Below are 27,620 nucleotides of genomic sequence, written 5' to 3'. Positions count from 1 at the left end.
AGAAGGTCGGAGAGGAAGAGCGGGAGGAAGGAGAGGGCAGGAGAAATATCTGTAAGAGGACAGTGATCTCAGGGCTGTGGTTGTGAAATGACTAGAGGAAGGGTGGTAACTGGGCTTTGTGAACAGGTGGGTATGAGCTGGGCCCTCTGAGCAGAATAAAAAGGACTTTTTAAAACATTGGTTTTTTAACTTACACGCAGCAAAGTTTACTCCTTGTGCTGTAAGGTGCTGTGGGCTTTGGCGCACAGAGTCGGGTGTTCACCACCACAATCAGGACACAGCAGTCCACCCCCCGGGCAGTCCCCGCCCCCCACGCCCACCCTGGCACCCCAGATCTGTCCTCACTCCCGCTGGTCCTGCCTTTTCAAGAACATCGGGTGGAGCGCCAGCGTGTAGCCCTGGGGTCTGCACCTTCATCAGGCAGGCCCGCCCCGCCAGGTGCTGCCGTGTGGCTCAGTGCTTTGTTCTTTTTCGCTGCTGAGCGGTAACGACCCTGCTCGCCGATGTCCCGCAGCGCGCCCGTCCCTTCGCTGGGTGAAGGACTTTTGGGCGGTTTCCAGCCTTTGCTGGTTTTGTAAAGCTGCCGTCAACACTGCAGTGCAGGTTTCTGCGTGAGCACAGGCCTTCATTTCTCTGGCATGAACACCTAGGAGTGGGACTGTGGGTTCGCACAGCACGGGTGTGTTTAATGTTTTAACCAAACTGCCGAACTGCTCTCCAGGGTGCACCGTTTTGCATCCCTCCCTCCCTCCCAGCAGCGCGGCCGCCCGGGCACTAGGCGCGCCTGGTGCCGTCAGGGCTCTGGCTCTGCTGGGCCGCTCCGGCCCCGGGCAGCAGGCTGAGCTTGCATTTCCTCGGCGGCTGAGACACTGAGCAGATTTCTGCGTGCTGGTTTGCCCTTCACGCAGCTTCCTTGGTGAGATGTCTGTCCAGTCTTTTGCCTGTTTTTTCTCATGATTGTTTTGTTGTTTCCAGAGCAACAAATACTCCTGCCCAACTGGGGTTTCCACCTCTCACGTGGCCTTGTTTCCAAACTGGATGACCCTTCATTCCGGAATGGGAGGTGGGGCCGGTGTGGGCCTGCAGGAGTCAGCGCTGGGTGGGTGGGTGGCTGGCGCAAGAGGGAATCAGTGGGTGAGTTTCTGGATCAGGGTGGGTCCTCTGTGGTGTGACCTCAGCCTTGGGTCGAGGGCTGTGGGCCCTTGGAACTTTTAGCCCTGTCCAGGCAGGTGGCTCTGAGACAGAACAATCCCATAAAAATGACCAAGGGTGGGGTGAGTGCCGCCTCCTGCTTCTTGTACACATTCAGTCCAGCCTGCCCCCCTCCTGCGTCCTGGGGGCCGTGGTGCTCCCCAGATGCTGGTGTCTTCATTCTTCCTGGGACAGGCCTTTCCCAGAGATGAGTAAGGCCGGGGGTGTGGGCAGAGCTGAAGGTGGGGCTCACGTGCTGCTCTCCTGGCTGCAGAATCAGACCCCCCCCATCTCCTGTCCCCAGGGAACTGCTGGCAAAGAGGGCGGAGCTGTTGTGCTGGACGACGTGGGGAAGGGGCCGAGCCTCACACGCGGAGCCCTGGTGCACAGCATGTGACCCGAGGATGGAATGGGGTGTCCTTGCTTCCTGGGTCGGGGGGTGTTGGGAGGAGCAGGGCTTAGTCAAGAGCTCAGCCCGGTGCCAGGCACAGGGTGCACATTCAGACTGGCACCTCCCAGCCTTCGTGTTGACGTGGTCCTCTCTCTGGTCAGCGGTGTCTGGTGCCTCTGTCCTGCAGGGTCTCTGCTCAGGGCCCAGGGACCGCAGGCTGTAGGGGAGGTGGCACCCCTGCTCCACCCTGAGTCCCGTCCTCCTCGTCCCTCCCTGGCCTACTGAGTGACAGCTGAGCAGCCAGGCTCCTTGGGACCTTGGGGATGTCCATTCACCCCGGTCCTTGGACATCCCTGCTCTACTTGGTAAGAGTGACGTCCACTTAAGAGGGGCTGATGTGCACTGTTCACAGTAGCCACGATCTGGAAGCGACCTGAGTGTCTGTCGACAGATGATGACTGGATGTAGAAGGTATATACACAATGGAATCCCTGCTAAGCCTTAAAAAGAATGAAGCAATGCCGTTTGCAGCAACATGGTTGGACCTAGAGGTGATCACCCTACGTGAAGTCAGACAGAAAGACGAATATCATATGACACCACTTTTATGTGGAACCTTAAAAAATGACACAAACGAACTTATTCATAAAACAGAAACAGACTCACAAACATGGAAAACAAACTCATAGTCACCAAAGGGGAGAATGGGGGAGGGATAAGTTAGGAGTCTGGGTTTAACACACACACACATTACTGTATATAAAATAGATAAACAACAAGGTCTTACTGAGAAGCACAGGGGACTATATTCAACATCTTGTAACAGCCTATAGTGGAAAAGAGTATAAAAAGGAATATACGTGTGTGTGTAACTGAATCACTCTGCTGTGCCCCAGAAACCAACCCAACATTGTAAATCAACCAAACTACCATCTAAAAAAAGAGTGGCTGATAGAAGACCACTGACAGGGCCGAGTGCCAGCAAGTGTCCAGGCTGCGCCTTCGTGGACCGGGCCAGGGAGCCCTCAGGGCAGAGCCATGCCCGGTGGGGGGCTGAGGAGCTTTGTGTCAGGCTGTGGGCCTTGTCCCCGCTGCCCCCAAGCCACTCACACCTCAGAGCACATGACAGCCTCCGCTCCCAACTAAAGTCTCAGCCGCTGAAGGCCTGAAACCATTTCTTCAGAGTTTAGTCGGAGACCAGGTACTCAATAGATGGTTTTTAAAAAATAAAAACTCAACTTTATTGCGGCATAAATGGCACAAAAGTGTAAGACGTTTAAAGTGCACACCTGGTGATCTGATGTCATGCACACTGTGAACGGATTTCCTCCATCTGGTTATCGGCATGTCTGCCACCTCACAGATTTATCTTTGCACATGTGCATGTGAACGTGTAAGTCCTCCTCTCTCAGCAGATTCCAGGTATACAGTCCGGTGTCAGCAACTGTAGTCACTGTTGCACATCAGACCTCAGACCTTAAGGCCGGCACTTGTGCCGTCTTACCCACCTGCCCCGTTTCCTCCGCCCTCAGGAGACGTCTGTGGACGGACTGGTGTCAGGAATTAAATGAGTACAGAGACCCCACCCCCCAGCTGGAAAACAACTTGTGTAAACTCAGAGATGGTGAGGAGACCAGGGGGCTGGAGAGAGGGGCAGGCGAGTCTGGGGGGAGGCTGGGGTCCCCTCTTCCTGATTTCCCCCCCGTTCTTATTTTCTTATTTACAAACAATTTTTTGGGGGGTGGTGGCAATTAGCTTTGTTTATTTTAAATGGAGGGGCTGGGGACTGAACCCAGGACCTTGTGCCTGCTAAGCATGCGCCCTAACTGCCCTCTCTCCTGTTCTTATTTAAGGAACGAGGTCAGGGCAGTGAAGGCCCAGAGATGACCCCTCGCTCCCCTCAGAAGGGTCAGGCAGTTTGCACAGAGGCCTCTGCCTTGTGCTCCTGCGTCAATGTGTGTGGCACCTTGTGGCCCTTGTACAGTTGGGTCCAGTCTCCAGAGCCCAGTCTGGTGGGAATGGCCGGGTGATGAGGGGAGAGCCATTTTTGTCTCACTTTGAGGTCTATTGGATGGGAAAGACCCACACTCCATCCAATGAGATGTTCTGTGACAACCACGTTCCCTTGGGGTTCAGAGACGTGACTCTGCTGGCCTTGATAACCAGGCGTTGCAGACAAGCCCAGCCGCCTGAAGGAGAGATTGAGGCAGAAGGGGACCCGCCGCGCCCCCCCCCCCCCGGGTTGCTTTAGTCACCCCACCCCGCCCCATCTCCTACATCTTTATATTTGAGACTCATGCGTCTGGAAGATTGGGATTGGTTCCTGGAAGGAAACCCCAAGGTTCCTTTTCTTCCCCAGTTCTCAGCTACAGGAGTCGTTGAGATGAAGGACGGGTGAGCCCTGGAGGTGGTGAGGTGCGGCGTCTGCGGGTGGAACGTCAGAGCCCACAGATCCTGAGGGTCCTGTGTGGCTGGAACCTGTAGCCTGGATCCCAAAGCTCTCAGGGGCACGGAGAGAACCATTTCTATCCTTGTAATTGGGAGGGAGACTCGGGCCCTCTCCCAACTGTCTCTCCCTCGCTTTCTGGATGGCATCAGGCAAGTCTTACAAACTCTCTGAGTGTCGGTCTCCACCGCTTCCGGTTTGGGGGAGGGAGTGTGGGGAGGAGGGCACAACCTGTGTTGACCCCCAGTGAGTTAGAGATACTGTGATAAAAGGAAGTGAGTTGTCCTTGACCAGGGAAAGGGGATCTGTGGAAGAATCGACTCCTTAAGGATTCTGTGTGCTGTCCAGAGCCCCAGCACGGAGCTGGGAGAGGTGGGGGACAAGGATGTATGAGAAGCAGTCACGTTCTCAGGCAGCTCACAGCCAGTGGGGGGGACCAGGTGAGCACAGGTGTGCTCACTTTTACAGGACCAGGTGTTGTCGCTGTTTGAGTGGCATGTTGGGGGCTCTAGACGCTGGGGGAGTCAGGCAGCTTAGAGTCCACTGATGGCCATGGAGGGCTACTGAGGGGGTGGTCTTTCAGAGCAGGAGATGGGTGTCTTGAGGACAGCACCGTGGATGGGCAGGAGACTGGACTGCAGGGTCTGAGGTCTGGTGTCGCCACTTTCTCAGGGCAGGTTCTCTTCTTTTTTTTTAAATTGAAGTACAGTCAGTTACAATGTGTCAGTTTCTGGTGTCCAGCATCATGTCCCAGTCATGCATATACATACATATATTTGTTTTCATATTTTTTCCATTGTAAGTTATTACAAGATATTGAATATAGTTCCTTGTGCTCTACAGAAGAAATCTGTTTATCTATTTTGTGTATAGTAGTTAGCATTTGCACTCAGGGCAAGGTTTTGACCCTCCTTGAGCCTCGGTTTCTCCCTTTATAACCTGGGGAGCGTGGCTCCCTTCCTGTCCTGAAAGTGTTCTTGACAAGCTCACGAAAAGATCTTGGTAACAGCCGGTAAGTTCCCGATTCTTCTCGGAAGTCCTGACTCACTGATGTCTGTGGTCCCTAGGTTGGTGCTGAGGGCTGTTTGGACCTGGAGTTTGCCTTGGGTGGGCCACCTGGTGGCCTTTTGGGTGGAGGGGTGGGGGCAGGGCAGGAGGCCTCCGGGCCAGGCCCTGGGAGCCAAGTCAGGGATTATTTTTGTTCCTTTGCTCGTGTCACCTGGCCTGGGCTTAACGATGCCATCTGTCCCCCTCCAGCTCTCATCCTGGCTGGCCCCAGAGGGTCACTGGAGGAGGGGAAGGAGCACGGGGACCCTCCCTTCCCCCCTAACCAGCTGCGGGCAGAGGCTGTGTGGGGGCTTTGCCTGGTGAAGGAAGCAGCTGCCAGGCCCGGGCCGTGGGCTGTGAGGCTGGGAGAGGCCAGGCAGCCAGACCTGTGGGCTGGGAGCAGCTCCAGTTTGGTAACAAATTCCGTGGCCCAGAACCTTGTGTGACCCGCTGCCCTGCTCTCCCTGGGATGGACCCAGGCTCGCGAACGGGGAGTGCAGGTCCTTAGCAAACCTCCCCGTGGGGCAGCACCGGGGCCCAGCTTCTGCAGGAGTCCGAGGTGCTCCTCCCACCCGCCGGTCCAGCCCATCTCTGCTGGAGGAAGGGCCCAGGGACCACGGCCCCTGGCTCCCCCGGGGGGGGCCCACGGGGCGTCAGGGAAGTTGGGCCGCCCTCCTTCTCATCTGACTTTCTGGCCTCCAGGACACCTTCTGTTTTTGGTGTCAGATCCCAGAAGAAAATCTAGGGAAAGCCAGGACACAGGAGGCCTTAGGTATTAATATTATTAACTAATATTAATTACTGTTAGGTCTCTTCAATAAGTGGTGCTGGGAAAACTGGACGGCTCCATGTGAAAGAATGAAATGAGAGCATTCTCTAACACCGTTTACAAAAATAAACTCGAAGTAGGTTAAAGACCCAAACGTAAGCCTGGATACTATAAAACTCCCAGAGGAAAACATAGGCAGAACACTCTTTGACATAAATTACAGCAACATATTTTTCAATCCATCTCCTAGAGTAATGGAAATAAAAGCAAAAAATGAGCAAATGGGACCTAATTAAACTAAAAAGCTCATGCACAGCAAAAGGGACCATAAATAAAATGAAAAGACTACCTGAAGAAGGGGAGAAAATATTTGCAAATGATGCAACCAACACTGGATTAATTTCCAAAATATACAAACAGCTCATAGAGCTCCATATCAAAAAAAAAAAACCCAAACAATTCAACCAAAAAATGAGCAGAAGACCTAAACAGACATTTCTCCGAAGACATCCAGATGGCCAACAGGCACATGAAAAGATGCTCAACATCACTAATTATTAGAGAAATGCAAATCAAAAGTACAATGAGGTATCGCCTCACATCAGTCAGAAGGGCCATCATTAAAAAGTCTACAAATGATAAATGCTGGAGAGAGTGTGAAGAGAAAAGAACCCTCCTGCGCTGTTGGTGAGAATGTAAATTGGTGCAGCCACTATGGACAGTAGTATGGAGAGTCCTTAAAAAACTAAAAAGAGTTACTGTATGATCCAGCAATCCCACTCCTGGGCATATATCCAGAAAAAAACTAATTCAAAAAGAGACATGCTCCCCAGTGTTCATAACAGCACTGTTTACAATAGTGGAGACATGGAAACAACCTAAAAGTCCGTCAACAGATGACTGGATAAAGAAGAAGTGGTGTATATATTACAATGGAATACTACTCAGCCATAAAAAAGAATGAAATAATGCCATTTGCAGCAATATGGATGGACCTAGAGATTATAGTATTAAGCGAAGTAAGACAAAGACAAAAATCATATGATATCACTTATTTGTGGAATCTAGAAAAGAAAATGGTACAAATGAACTTATTTACAAGTCAGAAATACACTCACAGACATAGAAAACAAACTTCTGGTTACCAAAGGGGAACCAGGTGGGAAGGAGGGATAAATTAGGAGTTTCGGATTAGCAGATACACACGACTATATATAAAACAGATAAACAACAGGACCTACTGTATAGCACAGGGAACTATGTTCAATAGCTCGTAATAACCTATAATAAAAAAGAACATGGAAAAATAATATATATTTGTATAAATGAATCACTATACTATACACCTGAAACTAACACAACATTGCACATCAACTATACTTCAATAACAAAAATTAAAATGAAAAATAAAAGATTTTGGCTGGACCTTAAGGATGCGTGGGAGTGGGCGGGGGCTGAGGCGGAATGTCACAGGCAGCTCTTCCCGGCACGGAGGAAGAGCGTGGCATGTTGGGATGGCGTTTGGGTGTTAGGCTGGGTGCAAGGAAGAGGGAGTACAGAGGATGGTGCAGTTGGATGGAAGGTGTGGCCAGAAAGCCGGAATCAGCGGATGAAGGGTCCTATAAAATCCCATCAGGAAGTGTGTCCTTTTATCTAAGAGCGTGGGAAAGCCATTGAAATGTTTTAAGTGGAGGGAGCATGTGGGCAGGGTCGGGCTATAGAAACGTCGTCTGCAGTGGGAAGATTATGGAGTCCGGATGGGGCTGGCCCAGTCTTCCAGGTGAGTGCAGAATGTGGTCATTCTTTGTTTTTGGGAGATAAGAGGGAAAAGTCCAAATGCACTGCTGGGCTTCTGGCCTTTGGGTAGATGGTGGTGTCCCTTCCTGAGAGACAGGAGGAGCAGGATTCAGACACAAGCTGAAGGGTGTTGAGCTGGAAGAGCTTTGGAGACGTCTGAGGGCCAGTGGGTGGTTGCTAGGGAGCCCGAACTCAGGAAGGATGTTCAGGTTTGGGAATCAGTGAGACATACAGTGAGATGTCAGCCATGGATGGGGGTCCCCCAAGAGGTGTGTGTTCAGGGCTTAGAAAGGAGGGGTCATGCATGGCAAGGGTCTGATCGAAGGCAGAGCCCTGGGAGAAAAGCAGTCAGTCAGACAACTTGGGCACCACCTCGGGCTTCCACGTGTGTTGAGAATCAGCTTATTAGGTTTCATGGAAAACCTTGTGGGATTTTTATTCTGAGTTCTGCTGAATTTATGACTTATCTGGAGAGATTCAACCTCCTTGTGATACTGTTTTCCTGTCCATGTATTTAGGTATGGCGTTTTCAAAACAGTGACCATCTTCTCTGTAAAGATCTCATTCTTTGTTAGACTTATCACTACTGGATGAATTATGGCTTTGGTTTCTAAATGGGGGATTTTTAAAAATTAGATTGTCTAATATCTTATTGCTGGCAGAAAAGAACGGAATTGATTGATAACGTTGATTTGCTGGGCTCTCTTAGAAGTTTTCCTGATGATTTGTTTATGGAATCTTTTTGGTCTTCTCTCGTAATTCCTCGGAATAGTGACAGTTTGACGTCCCTTCTAACCTTCGGATCTCTTTTCTTGTTGTTGTTCTACCGTGTTGGCCAGGACTTCCATTGCAGTGTGAGTGGAAGTGTTAAGAGTGAGCATTCTTTAGCTTATTCCTGGCTTCAAATGCAATGCTTTTAGTGTTTAATCATTAAAAGTCCTGGCCACCAGTTCCACCAGTTTTTAACCCCTTACCAACCAGCAAGTGTTCAGCGCTAGCTGGCTATCCTACAGTTCAACTCAGTTCTAACCTTACCTCCTGGGAGACAGCATGAGACCCCACAGGTTGAGGGCTCAGTCCCACGAGACCTCCCCCACCCCCTGCAAGCTCAGGTTATCACCGGCCACAGATCGGAGATCCCAGTGACCCCCTCCTTGGGTTCAGTTAATTTGCTGGAATGGTTCACAGGACTCAGAGAAACGTTGCATTTATTGGATTACTGGTTTACTGTAAAAGGGTGTAACTCAGGAACAGCCAGATGGAAGAGATGTACAGGGTGAGGTCTGGGGAAAGGGCACAGAGCTTCTCCCCAAATCTTCACATGTTCATCAGCTCAGAAGCTCTCAGAACCTTCTCCTTTCCTGTTGTTATGGAGGCTTCATTACAAGGGCATGATTGATTAAATCGTGGGTCACTGGTGATTAATTCAACCTCCCACCCCCTCCCCTCCCCAGAGTTTGGGTGGGTGGGGCTGAAAGTTCCTCCCTCTGATCATTTGGTTGGTTCTCCTGGCCACCAGCCCCCATCCTCAGGTGCACCTCATTCCCATATAAAATGACACCTTTATGTCTATTAAGGGTTTTGGGAGCTTCATGCCAGAAACGGGACAAAGACCAAATACATACTTCTTATTATAAATCATAATATCCCAGTAAGTTTTTGGAAAAAACCTTTTGTCAGATGAAGGCAGTTCCTTTTGTTTCCAGTAGTTTGCTAAGAGTTTTTATTGTGCATGGGTCTTGAATTGTATCAAATGCATCTTCTGAACTTACGGTTCAGATTTTTCTGGGTGTATGTGTGTGTATGTATGCATTGCACAGCCAAATTTAGTTGTCTTCGTTGTTATTTTTATGTAGTTAGTATTTAGACTCACTCTTTTTTTTTTTTTTTCAAATGGAGGTACTGGGAATCGAACCAAGTACCTTGTGCATGCTCAGCACACGCTTTACCAACTGAGCTACACCCCTCACCCCTGATTCACTGTTACTTTTACAAATAACAAGCAAGTCACCTTGCTTCATTACTCTTCCATGTATGTAGTACCTTTTCATACCAGGTCCCTTTTTTTTTTCAGATACCTCCTTTACTATTTTTTTCTCCCACAGTGAAGGTCTGTTACTACTGAATTCTCTCCATCTTTATCTGAAAATGATTTTACTTAATGTTCATTCTTTTTTTCTCTACGGAATCTCATTAAAAGTTTTTAATTAAAAATTGTTTTCATTTATTTATTTTTTATTCTTATGTTTTACTGAAGTGTAGTCGATTTACAATGTTAGTTTCAGGTGTTTAATGTTCATCCTTGAGTGATACTTAGGTTGGGTGTCTAATTTGAGGCTGACAGTTGCTCTTCTCTCTGTAATTTGGAGGTGTTGTCTTGGATCTGCTCGTTGAGAAGTTCATCGTCAATGTACACAGTCAGTGTGATAGTCCTTCCCTTGTCAGTAATCTGCTCTTTAAGGTGGACTCTCTGTCTTTGGTATTCTTCAGTGTCTCTATAATATGGGTTTATTTTATGTGAATTTATCTTGGTTAGGATTCGGTATGGTTCCTGAATCAGAGGGTTCGTGTCTTTCCTTAATCCTGGGGAATTCCCTGCCATTATTTTTTAGATTGTTGTTCTGCTTCATTTTCTATGTTCTCTCTTTCTCAAATGTCAGTTGAAGGTATGTTGAACTGCCTTATTGTGCTCTTGCTCTTTATTTGCATTTTTTTTTAAAGCATTTATGAACTATCCTGAGATAATCTTCCAGGTTATTAATTCTTTCTCTAGCTGTGTCTAATTGCTGTTATTCTCAACCATTGGGTTTTTTTTTTTTTTAACTTTTTTTTTATTGAGTTATAGCCATCTTACAATGTTGTGTCGAATTCCAGTGTAGAGCACAGATTTTTCAGTTATACCTGAACATACGTATATTCATTGCCACATTTTTTTTTTCACTGTGAGCTACCACATTGAGTTTTTAACTTCAGTGACTAAAATGTTTATTTCTAAATATTTCATTTGGTTCTTCTTCCAGTCTGCTTTGTATTTTTTGGTAGTGTCTAATTCTCATCTTTCCAATTCCTTGTTTAAGTCAATAATCATTTTAAATACAATTATGTAATAGTTTTTACCAGATTGTTCAATTATCATAGTTCTTGGGGATCCAATCCCATTAAATCTTGATCATGGTGGATTATTTTCACTTAAATGTTGTCATTTTGGGTTTTGAGATCCTTTAGTGAGGATTTTGATCTCTGCAGTCTGCGTTAAGGCTGTCTTTTCAGAGATTTTCAGCCTTGGCTCCTGAGTAATAGAAAACTCAAATCTCAAATCCACTTAAGGGCAGGCCCTTGGCTACAGATTCTTAGGAGAGACAATTCTTTTTTATACCTAGGGTGTAGGCCAAATCTTCCTTGTCATACTTTGTCAATAGTCTACCTTTCCTCTGAGGACTGAGGTATTGTCCTCAGTTCCGACCCCCGGTGTCTCTCAGGTGTAAGGTCTCATGTGGGTGGCTGCTAAAACCCAGAGGCCTCGTTACTAAGACCGGCGTCGTCCCCTCCGTCCTGGAGCTGTCGTGACAGCGCGTTGGGTAATTGCTACAGCTTAGAATTCTCTCGTTTGGGGGCCTCTTTGCTTTTTTACTTTACTATGCATTTTTTTTTTCAGCTACACATTTAAAAGTGTATTTCTTATGTTTAATTTTATTGTTTCTAAATTTCTTTTATAGAATGAGAGTTTTAAAAATCTTCTTTTCTACCATATTGCCAGGAATTAAAGTTAGGAACTCTTGACAGAAGTTTGTTTCAGACGGTACAGAAAAATGTTCCGACGTTCACAGTAGGATCAAGACCAGAATTTCTGGTGGAGAATAAGCTAGTTTCTTCCAGATCAGGTGACCCCCTCAGACACGCTTTGAGGGAAATTTATTTTAAGAGCCACAGAAAGGAAGTCACACTTGTTTTGCTAGAAGACGCGGGACCCTGGAGGGTGGACACCCAGCTGTAGTCCTGATCTGCTGCGTGACCTCAGGCATGTCCCTAGGCCTTTCTGGTCTGTGCCCTCATCAGCAAGCTGAGGGGATTGGTTTCCTCAAGGGTTCCTGCTTTGAATTTCAGTGGTTCTAACCTCCTTCCACCCTCACGTCTGTGCCAGCACCCAGGCTCAGCTCCTTAGAACCTCCACACCCTCCCAGGATGTGCTGGCCCCCACTCGACATCCTCTCGTCCACCGTGAACTTGACCACACTCACTCTCATACCCACCCATCTGTGAGCAATGGTGTGCCTCTCACAGGCCTGGGGAAGGGGGAGAGGGTGAGGAGCGCTCTGGGAAGGTCTTATCTCCAAGAGCCCTGGATGGAAGTGGGTATTTAGACTCCTAGCCCTGGGTTTGGGCTGCTGGACCACACTGTTCCTCCTGGCCAATGGGGGAGAAGAAAAGGGGTGACGTGTGTGATGGGGAGAGGTCCTCCCTTGCAGATGTGCTTGGTTGCCGGGAGAGCAGGGCTGCCGGGATCTCGGGGAGGGCCTTGGGAGATAAATGGTTCCCATCTGGTGCTCGTAACTCAAAAACTGCCTTAAAATGACTGGGATGTCGTCCTTCCCAAACCCCTGAGAATCATGTCCAGAAATTCACAGCTTGGACAGTTGGCGCCAAGAGGTCGCTGGGTTTGTCACATGCTGGTGGCTAGGGCAGGGCTGTATTGTCACCTGGAGGTACCAGGAGGTCAGCCCTGCTGTAGCCCCGACACGTGAGAATCTGCCAGGGCTAGACTCTTCCTCTAAAAAGAGCCCGAGCTGGGATGGACTAGGAGAATTGGTGGCCTGCGTTTTGTTTTTGCATGCTTCTTTTAATTTAAATTTTTGATTGTGGTAAAAAGCACACACCGTCTATCATCTTAGCCATTTTTGAGCGTACAGTTCAGTAGTGTGAGAAGTATATTCACACTGTTGTTCAGCAGATCTCCGGAACCTTTCCGTCTTGCAGAAGCCAAGCTCCATACCCATTAAACAGCGCCTCGCGCCTGCTCCTCCCCTGCCCCTGGTAACCGCCATTCCACGGTCTGTCTCTGTGACGTCGGCGACTCTTAGTACATCATACACGTGGAGGCACACAGCATTTGTCTTCTGTGACTGTCTTCTGTGACTGTCACTTAGGATAATGTCCTCAGGTTCATCCGTGCTGTGGCGTGGGTCAGAACTGTCTTCCTTTTTCAAGCTCGTACCCCACTGCATGTGGCACCACGTTTGGTTTATTCGCCGTCCGTCCATGGACACCCGGGCTGCTCCCCGCTCCTGGCCGTTGTGGATCGTGCTGCTGTGAACGTGGGTGCACAAGTGTCTCTTTGAGACCCTGCTTTCAGTTCTTTCGGGTGTGTACCCAGAAGGAGAACTGCTGGGTCACAGGGTACTTCTAGTCTTGATTTTCTGAGGGGCCTCCATACTGTTTCCCTAGTGGTCGCACCGCTTTGTGCTCCAGCAGCAGTGCCCAGTATGCTGCATCCTTCGGCCCCTCTTTGGCTTAATGTGGACCATCCCTGCACTTGGTCCTTGTCTCTGACTTCTCAGCCCATCTGGGTTCTTAGGGTCATGGTCAGAGAGTTCTTGGTCACTGAGCTCCTTTGACAGGGTGAGAAGTTGAGGGCTGCGGGGGTGGGGGACATGACCTGCCCTCGACCCCCTAGACCTTCCACCTCACTCTCTGTCCCCTGGGATCGCTGGCCTTTCCCTCTGGGCACCTGGTCCTGGGGGTGGCACTCCCGGGGTCCCCCGTCCACACAGCTGTCCACCAATGCCATGGCTTCTGCCCAAACAGGTCCAACGGGCGCTCCTCCAAGCGGAGCCTTGGAGGGCAAGGCCGGCACCATTACCTCCAACGAGTGGAGCTCTCCCAACTCCCCCGAGGGGAGCAACGTCTCTGGGGGCAGCCAGGCTCTGGACAAGCCCATCGACAATGACGCGGAGGGCGTGTGGAGCCCTGACATCGAGCAGAGCTTCCAGGAGGCCCTGGCCATCTACCCGCCCTGCGGTCGGCGCAAGATCATCCTGTCGGACGAGGGCAAGATGTACGGTAAGGAGTCTGCTGGGCCTGGGCAGCAGGCCCCCCAACTCATGGTGCAGCCCTGAAAACAGCCCCTGCATAGCCGCGCAGTCCCCTCCAGGTGGTGGTGGGTGGGTGGCCTCTTGGGGCTTCTCCCAGGTGGACACTCCTGAACTCTTTCTTGGGCTCCCAGGGGATGGGTGGGCGGGGAGGGTGGTGAGAAGGTGGTGGTGCAAGACCTGGAAAAACAGAACATCCCCCCAGGGCAGACTGGGAAAATCCCACCAGCCACCTCCCAGGCAAATTCCTGGTCTTCTCCCAGCTTCCCCCTTTGTGTGAAGGGCAATTAGGAAGGTGGTCCTGGCTCGTTCCCTCACTCCCTCGCTCGTAAGGCTTCTGAGTGCCAGGTAAGGGCAGGTCTACTCCCTACCCCAGTGCGGTGGGGGTGGGCACACATGCACCGGCACACAAGGCAGATGGCAGAGTCCCCTCCAGCCGAGAGCGATCAGGGAAGGCCAGCGATGCGCGACAGACAGAGACGGCGTGTCCAGCAGTCCCGTGAGAGGACCAGGCGGTCTGCCTGGGGCTGTGTTGACTTTTGGACGGAAGAGAGCATCTGAGGAAGAAACACAAACCCTGAGCAGCCGATGGAAGGCCCGGGCGTCTTTCATTGCCACTGCAAAGTTCCCCAGGACCCCCAGCTTGAAACAGCCATCTTGGGCAGGAGCCGGGGGGCGTCTCCGTGACTGTCAGGAACCTCTGACAACAGAGGGTCTCACCCTGCTCCCAAGAGATGGCCCCAGGCCAGGTTCCCACCCCGCGGGTCTTCCGTTCAGACCCCCCCTCACAGGTGCACCCCACCGGCGCCCCCCTCCCCGGCCTCCCCTCCCCCGGCACAGATACTTTGTCAGCCGTTTGGAGGCCACTGTGTGAGGGCCCATGGGGGCCGACGATACTCACCTCCTCGGACTGCTGTGAGAAATCACTGCACGTCCAGGGTGCGCCTCGATGCCGGAAAAATGTACCATCTCGCGGGTCCCAAGGTGGAAGCCTGAACCTGAGGGGTCTGTAGGGCTGGCTCGTCTCAGGGACTCTGAGGAGGGTGTGTTCTGTGCCTCCCAGATTCTGGTGGCAGCTGGCAGCCCTCGGTGTCCTTAGCTTGCGGCTGCATGCCTCCCGGCTCTGCTCCTGTTGTCACATGGCCGTCCTCTCTGCGTGTCTCTGGGCCCTCTTCCCTTATAGGGAGCCAGTCACTGGGATTTTGGGCCCACCTCAATCCAGCACGACCTCATCTTAACTCATGACGTCTGTGAATGTGGCCTGTTTCCAAACAAGGCCACATTCTGAGGGTCCGGGTGGATGTGAATGTTGGGGGACACTGTGCGGCTCAGCTCAACTGACTAAACTCAGATCTGCTTTGTCACCGGCCCAGGGTGGAGCGCCTACTTCGTCCTTTAGCGACCCCGTCCCTACAAGGCCAGAGGGTCCTTTCTCTTGTTGGAGAAGCAAAGTCCTTTTGAGCCGGACCCCAGGTCTGCTCTCAGTCACCAGGTGACTTGCCAGCCCCGCCGCCATGACTCTGCTGGGACCCCACTTCTGCGGCCTCCACACCCCAGGTCGGCCCCCGTGCCGCCCTCTAACCACTTCCGGTTCTAATGGTTGCTTCTGACTTTGGGTCCCCGTGGAAGCCTCACGGAGGAGACAGCTGCCGTGTACCTGCCGGTGCTGGGCTGGGACTGCTTGACGTAGGTTATCCCCGTGGAGCTGGGGAGGGAGGAGCTCCGGGTCCTGGGCTCTTCCCACTGCTTGGGAGGCGGGGTGGGTGTAGGTCACAGGGGGACACGTGAGGGTGAGGAGGCGCGGGGGTGTGGCTGGAGAGCTGTCAGGGTCCCTGGGTGGGGCCGTGATTGGTGCCCAGACACCTCTCAGGATTCATCTTCCTGCTTAAAAGGGACAAATGGTCTGGCAAACACAGGTGTGCAAGAGGTGTTGGCACAGGGAGGGAGGTAAGGGGATCCCAGGTCCGGAAGGGACAGAGCACGGAGGGCCACCGTGGGCCAGATCGTGGATTCAGAGCTGTTCCTTTGTACGTGGTGGCAAAAAATTCAGAACATAAAATATACCGTGTTAGCCACTTTCAAGTATACAACCCAGTGGCCTTAAGTGCAGTCACATTGTTGTTCAACCATCACCACCATCCGTCTCTAGAACTTTCTCATCCTCCCAAACGGAAACTCTGTCCCCATTGAACACTAACTCCCACCTGCCCCTCCCCCAGCCCCTGGTCCCCACCAAACACTTTCCGTCTCTACGGCTATGACTCCTCCAGGGACCTCACAGAAGTGCAGCCGCACGGTACGCGTCCTTTTGCGACTGGCTTGTTTTCCTGAGCATCACGTCCTCACGGTTCCTGCACGTCGTAGCAGGTGTCAGACCTTCCTTCCTCTTTAGGACTGAATCACATTCCGTTGTGTGGATGGATACCCCATGGGGTTTATCTGCTCACCCAGCTGATGGACATTTATTTGGGTGGATGCTTCAGTTTTTTTAGTCGTTAAGGGTGTGAATATTTCTATCCATATTCACACAGAAAGGTATCGGAGTTAAGAGGCTTTATCCTTGGTTACCTGATGCTTGCGACTGGACCAGGGTTTGGAAAAGGCAAGGCTGTGACTTCCAGCACCTCCAGGCCCTGGGTTGGAATTCCGTGCGGCAGGAGAGGAGCCATGGGTGGGGGAAGTGGGAAGAAATGGTGTTTGGCGAACTGTCCTGGCCTTGCCGGTGTCCTTTGTGGCTCTCCTTCCCCCGTGCTGAGGGACGAGGAGGGCCCGGGGTTGGGGGACCACAGCGGAGGAGGAAGAGAGGAGAGGGCCTGAGGCTGCGAGCCTCTTGGTGATGGGCTCCTGTCTCTCTGCGGGAGAGCAGGGAGGCTACAGCCTCTGCAGTTGCAAAGAGAAGCTCAGAGACACCGAGAGCTTTTCCCAGAGCCACTCAGGTGGGAGAGTGGGGCTCAGTGTGCGCCGTCACCTGTCACCCTGAGTGGCCCTCCGCGAAGCCAGCCCTGCCTCCCGCTTGGCCCCGGCTCAGGTGGGTCAGGCTCTGGGCAGGAGGATGGAGGCTGTTCTGCGGAGTCTGGTGACTGGCCCAGCCCCCTCGGCACCTGTCCCCCATGGTACACATCCTTCTGGGGCCCAGATGCAGGCCCACCCCCGTCCCCATCTTGTCTTACAGGCCCGGGGGCTGAGCCAAGGCAGGGCCTCGCAGGGAGGTGACAGGGGCTCCAGGCAGAGCGGAGTGGCCCAGCTGGGGGGTATATATAGCTCTGAGCTCAGCCCCATGTGTGGGATGGGCTGAGGGGGCAGACACAGGACAGGACCAGCCGCCAAGCTGACTCAGACCTCGTCTCCCGCAGGCTGCTCCCCCGCCCCCACCATCTCCTCCTTCTCCCTTGAGGACCCGCTCGGGCAGTCCTTGGAGCCCCAGCCCATCCTCAGCCCTCAGAGCCCTGGTCTTTACTCTCCCACGCCCCACATCTGGAGACCTCAGCTGATTTCCAGGTGGGCCCACCCGACGGGGCAGCCGGCCTCAGGCAGGAAGAAGAGCAGACTGTCCAAGGAGGATGTGAGACCTGGAGACACTGAGGACAGGGTCAGGCCGGCCCCCAGCCTGCCCCCGCACACCCCAAGCAGGGTGCCCCGACCAGGGCCAGGCAGACATGCAGGTGCCATGTGGGTGCAGGACAGACTGGCGCCGAGCCTCCCACGCCCGTGGACCAGGGATGCCAGCCCTCTCCGGCCCATGGCAGCCTCCAGTTTCGCCCTGTCACGGTGTGACCCTCTCCCTGGCACTGCCACGCTGGTTGCTCTGACCTCCTTGTCCAGCCTTGCTCTAGCCCCGTGGGCAGGTGATGGGAGGTGAGCGTGGGACAGCTTCTCCCGGCTGGCCCTGGCTGGCCCGCTATCCCTCCGGGTGCAGGTGGCCAGGCCGGCTCTGGCTTGCTCCAGGCCTTCCTTCCTTCCCCTCTGCCCGCCTGCCGGGCCCCTTGCCCTCCTGGAGTTGCTCTTGGGTCTCCCAAGTCTCTGTGCCTCTCCTGTCCTTGCCCCCTCATCTCCTGGGGCCTCGTGGCCTGTTAGCTGTCCGTCAGTTCCCATCAAGCACCTGCCGCTCTGACCCAGGCCTGGCTGGGGGCCTTGTCTCTGTTCTCTCCGGCCTCGTGGTTGAGGGAGAGGCGGGAGGACGTCTTTGGAAAGTCACAGATGGCACTTAGGTCGTCTCTGGCCAGGCAGCCGAGGGCTGGGTCATCTTGGAGGCTTTCTGGAAAGAGGTGGAACTTGAGCTGGCTTTGGCGGGGCTGCAAGGAGAGTGAGGCTTGGCGCAGAAGCGGAGCTTTGCCTGGGGGATCGGGGGTCGCCTTGGGGATCTGGGCAGAGTGCAGGGATGAGGGACCGTCGGAGGCAAGTCAGTCAGCTGACGAGAGGCAGAGCAGAGGCTGCAGCCAGGTCAGGCCTCTGGTCACTGGGACAATGGGGCAGGTCAGGGAGCCTCATCCTGGCTCCTCCTGCCCCGCTTCCCCGCTGCGACCCTTGGGTCCTCCGCTGCTGGGCTCTGCTTCTCCCTCTTGTGGCCTGGAACCTGGCTTCCTGCTTCCAGAGGCCTGATGGTGTGAGCCTCTGTTCAACCTGCTCTCTGTCCAGCGGCCAGTGTGACCTTGGCTGGTGGATCACCTCTTCTCAGCTTCAGTTTCCCCATGAAAAATGAGGATAATAATATGACTCTTACCTTTGGGGAGTTTTTTGTTTTACTTATTTATTACTTTACTGTGGGGAAATATGCACAACATAAAATTTCCCACTGTGACCATTTGGAAGTGTCCAGGTCAGTGGCAGTAAGTCCATTCACACGGCTGGGCTGCCATCACCTCCTTCCGTCTCCAGAGCTTTCTCGCTCTTCCCTGCAGAAACTCTGTACCCATTAAACATAACTCCCGTCCCCCCCGCACCAGGCCCTGGGGACCTCTAGTCTGCTCCCTGTCTTTATGAATTTGCCTGTTCTAAGTACGTATCACAGCAGTGGAATCTTACAACACACGCCTTTCTGTGTCTGGATTATTTCTCTTAGCAGTGTCTTCAAGGTTCATCCGTGTTGTAGCGGGTGTCAGGACTTTCTTCTTTTTTTATAGCTGAATAATATTCCACTGTATACATAGACCATGTTTTGTGGATCCATTTATCTATGATGTACATGTGGGCGTTTCCACCTTTTGGCTGTTGTGAACAATGCTGCTAGAACACGTGTGTGCAAGTGCCCGTCCCTGCCGTCAATGCAAGTGGAATTGTTGGATCATATGACTCTTTTTAACTTTTTAAAGAACTGCCAGGCTATCTCCCACAAGTGGCTGCACCGTTTTACAGTCTGCCAGCAACATACAAGTGTTTCAGTTTCTTCACATCCTCTCCAACATTTGTTACTTTCCTTTTTTTTTTTTTTCAGTAACCATTCTAGTGGGTGTGAGGTGGTATCTCATGGTTGGATTTGCATTTCCCGAAGGTTAGTGATGTTCAGTAGTTTTTCGGTGCTTGTTGGAAGAAGACACTATTTTCAGCGCAGCTGCTGGGATGAGAGGCGCCCAGGGAAGAGTTGGGGTGGGGTGCATGCTGCAGAACTGGAGGGGACATCTTCCCTGCCCTCAAGGAGCTCAAATGAATTGAGCCCAGGAAGGCACATACCCTGTGCACCAAGCTTGGAGGTGAGAGGGGGCACGCCCACCTGGGTGGGGCACGCCCAGCTGGGCGGGGCCCCGGAAGCCGGGGGCCTTGAAGCCGGGGCAGGATTTCACCAGAAGCCTCAGAGCCCTCCAGGGACAATGGTGGTAACAGCTTGGATGTCAGGCCTGAAAAGTTTCTTCTCCACAAATAGCCTCTGCCTCCAGCTGCAGGTGTTTATAGTCCCAGCTGATCCCAGCCAGAGAGGCCCCCAGGCCAGGCTGTGGGCATCAGGGCGGGGCCCCAGCCTGAGGGGTGAGCTGCGCTCCTGCACAGGGCTCTCTCCCACAGCAAAGATCCTACCTGGGCAGATCTGTCTCTTGGTGGGGAAGCTCACGCCCTTTACAACTTTGAAAAATGAACAGCCTTAGTTCTTACAGGACCTTATCAACTCTAGTAGACGTAACAACTGTCTTTGCTGACTCTTAGTAAGTGGAAGAAACATTTAACATGTTTACAGCCTGGGGGGAGGCTGGTACAGGGAGGAAATGAGACACTGAAGGCCTGTCCCAGAGGATTTTGCAGATAGGACAATAATTTTCCTGCTCCTGTGTGACTGGGGGACAGCCCGGGGTGGCTGGCAGGACATGCGTGATCTGGGTGTGGGGTTCGTGCAAAGTGGGGGTCACTCGGTGTGGCGTGTCCCACCTTCAGTCCTTTGTGCCATGGGCCGTCCTTGCCCATGGTGGGGTGGGGCCGTGGCTGTGAGCTGGGTGCTGTTGGACACATGTCCTCTGACAGATGGGCCGCAGTCTGGGGTGTCCTTTCCAGCCCCACCCAAGCCAAGGCCACCTGCCACGCTGCAATGCCCAGCTGCCCCACTGGCCCCTGCTTCCCCAGCCCGTGATCTCAGCCACCGGAGGGGCGGAGGCCTGCGGCGAGGCAGCGAGTGGCGGAGCTGGGACCGGGTGCGGGCCTCGTGCCTCCCCACTGACTCACCCGGGTTTCCTCCTGGTCTCTTCCTGCTGGCGCTTCACTTGCTGCCTTCGCCGGGGCTGCACTCCCTGCGCTCTGCTTCTCCCCCAGGCTCTGTGGGCCTCCTGGTGTCTGTCATCCAGGGCCCTGCGTACCGCTGTCAGGAGAGAGTGAAGACAGGTGGGCAGGCTCTTGGTCCACATAGTTGGCTTTTCCTCCCGGACCTGGGCTGGGGTCAGGGGAGAGGCCAGTGAGACATCGCTGAGGACCTACTCCATGCAGAGACCCAGGGAATCGGGGGGACTGGTCCAGAGGGGCGGAGCAGAATGGTCTCTGGCAGAGGAGACCCCCAGCCCAGCCAGGGGAGGCATCTGTGGGGAAAAGCAACCATTGTGAAGCCCTGGGTGTGGCCTTAGAAACGGATGTTCCCATGACCCCAGGAAAGCGTGTGACTTTGAATAAGTCACTTCCCCTCTCAGGGCCTCAGTTTCTTCTCGCTTAGGCTAGACAGGACCTCTGGGGGCACCGGGTCCCTCCGCTGCTTCTGAGAGAGATGGCCCTCGATGCCATGTTGACTCAGAGAAGTGACCCTGTGGTATCTAAGAGGCGGGCTCTGGAACCAGTCTGCCTGGATCTAAATGTCGGCCACTTGCTGGCCTGTGGCCCTGAACAAGTGTCTGAACCTCTCTGTGCCCTGATTTCCCTGCCGATAGGATGAAGGTGATGGTACCAGCTGCGTGAGCTGCGTGAGGACTGAGAGTGTGAGTGCGGTGGGAAGGGTGCAGCTCAGTGTAGAGCACGTGCTTGGCCTGCGTGAGGTCCTGAGTTCAATCCCCAGTCTCTCCGTTAAAATAGAAGCACTGCAAATATTCACGCAATTAAATTAATGAACACTAAATAAAATTAAAAAAAAAAGAAAGTGTGAATGCAAATCAAGCTTACTTGTTCTGTCAGTGCCCCACAGACGTTCATTAGTGTTACTGTGATCACAGGAGTGGAGGAAACCACGGCGGCTGGTTCCCTGTGCCTGTATCAGGCCTGGGTGAGAGTCCGTCTGCAGGCAGTAGGATGGCCAGGCTGGCCCCTGCAGGAAGTCAGGAGGCAGGAAGGAAGCTGTCTGCTCGCCTTGGCGCCAAGCCCCGGAGAAACCCAGTGCTCCACTCCCACGCGGGGGTCCTCCACTGCCGGCACTGCCTCTGACCAGCACTGCGGGCCTGGTCAGCATCAATGGTCTGAGATGAGCCAGTACGGGAGAGGAGGCCACGTCTCCTCTGGAGGGGAGGGGAGAGGCATGACTCGAAGAGTATGACAGACCTGGACACTTGGGTCTGGCTCCTGTGGGCCCCGTGCCCTGGGCCGGGATGGCTCGTCTGGGGACAGAGCCTGAACCCTGTAGCAGGCGGGGACATGGTTGTGGGGCTGGGTGGGGGCTCTGTCTCTGTGGCCTGGGGGTCGTCTCTGGCGTGTGAGTGAGGCACTCAGCCAGCTGCGGGCAGGGGCGTCCCAGCGGCTGTCTGACGCTCACTGCAGAGGACGTGCCACCGTGTGCAGGAGGCCCGCCCGCCCTGGGAGTGCAGCCCCCACTGGCCGAGCATCTTCTCTGCCGGGCACTGTGCCGCTGGCCTGTGGCTGAGCCAGGACTCAAAGCCGGGCGTTCGTCCTCAGTCTGCTGGTGGCCCGGAGGGACAGATTTTCTGACCTCAGTTTCTCCATCTGCCTGCCCTGCGGGGAGATGGGTTCCCTGTGAAGTTAGGGAGGATCACCTGTTTCCGGGTGCCTGAAATTTTTATTTGTAATTAAAATTTTTGAAGTAGTTTTATTGAAATATAATTGACATACGATAAACTATATGTATTTGGAGCGGAGCTGTCCTCCTTACAGGAGTTGGGGGTAGACGGTGCTTCGTAAGTGAACCACTGGGTGTGGGAGAAGGCGCTGGAGGACGTGAGGGCCGTGGGCAGGCAGGGTGGGTGGAGGGTGACCTCAGCTCTCAGTGGGGTGTTTTGGGAAGATGTCCCCCCCATAATGGCAGCTGAGCAAAGATGCCATTGGGGTGTGAAGGGGAGGGAGTGGGCCTGGGGGCCTCTGGGGCAGAGAACAGGTTGCACAAAGGCCCAAGGTGGGACTGGCCTTGCACGTCCAGGAACAGCCCAGAGACCGAGGGTGGGTGGCGTGAGATTGGAGAGGGGCTGAGCTGGGATGGGTGGATAGATCCTGTGGGGTCCGCCCCTGGACCGTGGGGACTAGATGACTCCCGTGGGCTCAGGACACCTTTGTTTTACAGAAAAGGAAACTGAGCCACAGAGAGCTGTCGTTGAGCCAAAGTTCAGGTCTGTTTCTGAAGTCAGTCCAGTTTGGACACATTTGAGTGAGAAATGGCTGTCAGGGCCCAGACTGAAGAAGAGAAAGCTGAGTGAGGTCAGGGGGAAGGGGCTGGCCGAGGTCCCAGAGCTCTGCTGGGCTAGAGCCTGGCTCCCCAACCCCCAGCCCCCTGGCCATTCCCAGTCCCTGCTGGTGATGCTCAGACCCTCTGCCAGTGAAAACAGCCTTTCGCGGCTGCAGCGTGAGTGCCTCTGGATAGACATAGGGTGGGACTGGCACATTCACCGGACTGCCAACGGAGCCTGTGGACTACCTTTCCCTGGAATGTTTTGAGAGCAGACATCGTGCTGAATGGCGGGCTTAGAGGCAGACCAGCCCACAGTCGTTGTCCCCAGGGTCCGGTGTCCCCCCCCACCCTGTCCTTTCCCGACACAGACAGGCCAGCGCCCTGCTCTCAGGCCAGCAAGTCTTTCTGGCAGACGAGACCTCCTGAGGGTGGCCTCTGGATTCAGCCTTGGCAGTGGGGAAAGGTCAACTGGGGGCCCGCTTGGCCTTGGCTGTGCTCTCTCAGGTGGCGGATGCCCACCCGTCTCGTCCTGCCTGCCCCCTGCATCAGCAGCAGCTTCCTCACTGCGCGCCGCAGCCCTCTGGGCTCAGCAGGGCCCATCGGGACAGGGCAGGCTGGTGGCTGTGTCCTCGGGTGCCAGAGGTGGGGAAAGGAGGTGACAATTCCTGCTGAAACCCTCTCACCCCCCGTCTCCCTACCAGTGCCCTTCTTTGTGGTCTAATCCTAGCAGTGATCGGAGGAGCTCAAGGCTCACCCGACTGCCCAGCCTGAGCTGGCCCCCATCCTCTGAGCACGCGGCGTGGTCCCCATCTGACGTGTGCGTGGGGCCATCATGTGGGTAGCTGCCTTTCCTCGACTGGGTGGTGAGCTCTTGGAAAGCAGGAACTTCTTGTCCTGGTGTCATTCACAATAAGAGAGGAGCTGGTGGCTCTGTGGTTCTGCAGGACCTCACAGCAGCAAACTCTAGGAGGCTGGGCCCACAGCAAGCGCTCGAAGGACCTACTGACTGTCCAGCCAGAGCTGGAGCTGGAGCTGGAGCTGGAGCGGGGTCGGCTGGGTCTCCTGCATCTGGATGAGGGGCCCCGGGTTCCTCTCTGGAGACGCTCTGTGTCTCAGCACTTATGTCCCCCTGCCCCCTCTGCCCACAGACAGGACGAGACATCCTGTAAGGTCCTGCTCACTGACGGAGGTGGTGGGGATGGTGGGAGGCCCAAGGCCAGCTTTCCCCAGCAGCCTCCCCCGCGAGCAGAGGCCCCAGGAGGATGCGGAAGCAGAGGCAGCTGTCGGGCTGTAAGGGTGGGCAGAGGCTGCATGGGAGAGATGGGGGCTCCGAGGCGCTTCCCGAGTGTGCGTCCAGCTGCCCGCCCGCAGGAGGCCCATGGCCCTGTCCCCTTGCTCTCAGGTTACTGTCCCTCAGCGAGGCCTCGGCTTCCTCTTGCTGCTTGGAGGCCCCTGGGATCTCAGGGGGGGAGGAGGGGATCTGCAGAATCCTCACCCCAGGCACCACCCAGGTGGGCAGAGGGTGAGGGCAGGGGCCCCTCAGGCCCTCTTGTTCACCTCCTTGGTCCTTGTCCCCCCGCTGAGAGGCTGTTGGTGTCCCCACAGGTCGGAATGAGCTGATCGCCCGCTACATCAAGCTCCGGACCGGGAAGACCCGCACCAGGAAGCAGGTGGGCCCTGGGGCAGGCTCCCCAGCACTAGCCGGTGCCCAGGGTGGGCCGGCCCCGCAGGACTGGGCGTGGGCTCTGGGGGCCAGCTCGGGAGGGCTGCTCTGCCGAGTGTGCCACAGATGGTCCCTTTCCCTGGGGTCCCTGCTGCCGTCACCTGGGAGAAGACCCCTCCCCATCCCTCTCCAGACCAGCGGAAGGACTGCACTTCTATTTAGCTGGGTGAGGCAGGGCCGAGGGCCGTCAGCGACTGACCCTTCCATTCATTCATTCAGTCATGATGTGGCTGGGGGCTGTGGAGGGCTGAGGGTTGAGGAGGCCACACGGGAGCCGACTGTCGGGGAGGTAGGAACTGGAGCCTCTCTTCCTGCCACAGGTGTCCAGTCACATCCAGGTGCTGGCTCGGCGAAAAGCCCGGGAGATCCAGGCCAAGCTAAAGGTAAGGCCCACAGCAGGAGGGCAGGGAGGGCCTAGGGCTGCAGTGGCCCAGCCTTCCCGGAGCTGGGGTCTTTTCCCAGTAGGAAAAATCTCTTGGGTTAGGGAGTGGCTGCTTGTGTGTGGAGCCAGCTTGCTTGTTGGTGCTGAGGAAAGTGGGGTTCAGCTTGTAACCTCTCTTCTGTCTGCGCAGGAAGGGCATTGACTGGGAGGTGTGTGTGTGTGTGTGTGTGTGTGCACGGCCAGGCTCACAGCATCCTGGGAGGCACAGGCTAGGCTCCTGCTGTGTTCCCTGCCCTCCGCAGCTCAGAGGGACAACGCATACCCCAAATCACATGGCTCAGAGAAGCCAGATTGCCATTCAGGCCCCATTCCTTGAGAACCAGTGGTCCGGTAGTGCCATTGACCAGAGCCCTTGGGGGGCTGGCAGTGGGAGGCACTGTTGTAGGGTGGGGTTCAATCCTGGGGGAGGGCTGCAGGAATTCCTTACACCCTCCTCTCTGGGTCTGGTGGTTCCTCCCCCTCCCTGGATCAGCCCCATCTTGCAGGGCTGTCTGCCCGCAGGTGACTGCTACATGGCAGGGGGCCAGGCTGGGGGGCCAGCCACTGGCAGGAGTCCTGTCCCCATGGGACTCAGACCTCCTGGCCCCTGGGGCGGGGCCCTCAGGTGAACACTTGGAGGGGGTGCACTTTCCATCACAGAGGTGTTCACAGCAGAGCTTGGGAGGAGGAGGTAGCATCTGAGGCTTTGACTAGACCAGTAAATCCACAATCCTCTCTTAAAGCAGGGGAAACCCCCTTTCATTTTTCTCCTGAATTAAACGTCACCCGGATACGTTACCAGAGGAGCTCCTCTGGCCAAAGCTAGGTCGGCGAGAAGCCGGTTAGGGATCCCTCCTCCTAGTCGCCTCTCAGGCCCCATGACTCTCAAAACCGGAAGTGCCCGGGACGCAGTTTAAAAGCCCCTGGACTAGAGGACCTCAGAGGCCCCGTCTGGCCCCGTAGTCCACGACCTTGACACTGGAGGCTCCGCGTGCGTGGGTGGGGACCTCCCCACTGCCCCCTCGGCTCCATTCCCCCTGCATCAGCCCAGCGGCCCCTGCCCCCCACAGCTGCGGCCCAGCCCTCGCTCGCTCGCTCGCTCCTTTGTTCCTGGGACAGCCGGCTGGGCCGCAGCTGTGGTCCCTCCCTCTCAGCCTGGCACGTGTATCCAGACACCACGGCTCCGGGGGCCACTTGCTCCTCATTCTCTCTCTGGTCAGCCTGTGACTGACCCAACAGGGGACCAGACGGAGAGCAGATTGTCTGGTGTTCTGTTTGGAGCCGTTGAGGGGAGCTTTTAGTTCCTGCGGGGCCCAGCTGCACGGCCCACGTGTGCTTCGAGGAGCTGTGCCTGTCCTTGGCTGCAGGCTCTGACGTGGGGCCAGGAGCAGCCTTCAGTGGACCACTGGCCTGGCTTCAAGGGGAGCTGTGAAACCCTTAAATAATACACAGATTTTCAGATTTTTGAGAAGATTGATCTCAGGATTTTGTCACAGTCTCAAAGCGTTCTGGGGTCCATAGCACTTAAGCTCCCGGTGGACAGCAAGGTGGTGGAAATCCTCGGGTCATGGGCTTGGTCTGGCCCCACCCTGCCCCGGGCCGCGGGCGCTTGGCCGGCTCACCCACCCGCTCAAGCTCTGTGCAGCTTCCCTGTCTGTAAAATGACAGGGGTCAGCAAGGTTGTGTCCAAGATTCCCTCCAGCCTCAGAATCCAGTGGCCTGGTCACTGTGCCATTCTCCCCCACCCCCACCAGATCCCTGTGCTGCCCGCTGACCCTGGCCGTTCCTTTATACTGGCCACTGGGAAGGGATGCAGGTCACTGACACTGAGGGTTGGGGCTCTCCAGCCTCACAGCGCCGTTGCTTGCAGAGGTCTGTGGACTTTCTAGGGCACAGCCTGCCACTCCTTTCATGTCTTAGAGGGAGGGGTCTGGGCGTGTGTGGCTCCTCCCTCCTTGGGAAGAGGCAGCCTGAGGCTTTGGTTATCAGAGATGACCCCAGAGCAAGGCCCAAGTTTGGCCACAGAAGGACAGTGGGTTGAGGACACCCTACCACTCAGAATGGCCTCCCGGGCACTCAGTCTTGACAGTGGGTGCCATCAGATCCTGGCATGTCCCCTCCTTGGTCTACCGGGTCCCCCAGACCTCACAGAGCCCACCGTCACGTGGCCACTCTCAGCACCCTATCCCCTAAATTCTCAGAGCCCCAGTTTCTTCATCTTAAAATGGGGATCCTAGAATCCTGCCAGCCTCACAGGAGTGCTGTGATGTTCAGAACCACAGTGAGAAGACAGCGGTCTTTACCTGCCAGGGCTGTCTCGTGCCACCTGAGCATGAGCGTCCCTGAGAGGCCAAGTGGAAGGGCCTGGCCCCACAGCCGCACCGTGCAGGATGCTAGGTGCACCCCCTGGACCGACAGGGCCTTCCTCCACGGTGATGCCCACCCACCTGGCGAGTGAAGTCATGTGCAAACCCAGCTGTGAGCTGCAGGGACCTCCCTCAGCAATCAGCCTGCTTACCACTCAGGACAGATTCGGGTCCCCCCAGCTTGATTACTAAATAAAGGGCTCACTTACTGTTCCCATTAAAAAAACTCATCATAAAGATACAGACTTTCTCATCAGAGCTCCCCAGTTGACATAATCCAACCTTTTAGCCCCAATAATGCTCCTCACCCCGAATAATACTTCTGTTCAGTCTGTATGTGTGGCCTTATTTTGGACAAAGATACAACTCCCACTAG

At 54.6% G+C, this 27,620-nt stretch overlaps 1 protein-coding gene across 5 annotated transcripts in view; it reads left to right on the top strand.

The window, feature by feature from the left end:
* TEAD4 (TEA domain transcription factor 4) overlaps positions 1-27,620 on the top strand; it is a 59,414-nt gene that overhangs the window by 8,456 nt on the left and 23,338 nt on the right. For all 5 annotated transcript variants that reach the window (XR_004317250.1, XM_032473406.1, XM_032473405.1 and 2 more), the window contains 3 exons: positions 13,444-13,698; positions 24,340-24,404; positions 24,778-24,840. Coding sequence is in view for 4 of the 5 variants with exons in the window: in XM_032473406.1 (XP_032329297.1) it covers positions 13,444-13,698; positions 24,340-24,404; positions 24,778-24,840 (383 nt within the window). In the remaining variant the exon portion in view is untranslated. The remainder of the gene's footprint in view (positions 1-13,443; positions 13,699-24,339; positions 24,405-24,777; positions 24,841-27,620) is intronic.

Source organism: Camelus ferus, chromosome 34 (assembly GCF_009834535.1).
Source record: "Camelus ferus isolate YT-003-E chromosome 34, BCGSAC_Cfer_1.0, whole genome shotgun sequence".
In the NCBI taxonomy this organism is placed as follows: Eukaryota; Metazoa; Chordata; class Mammalia; order Artiodactyla; family Camelidae; genus Camelus; species Camelus ferus.
Note: the sequence above shows the minus strand (reverse complement) of the source record. Positions and strands in the feature narration are given on the sequence as shown.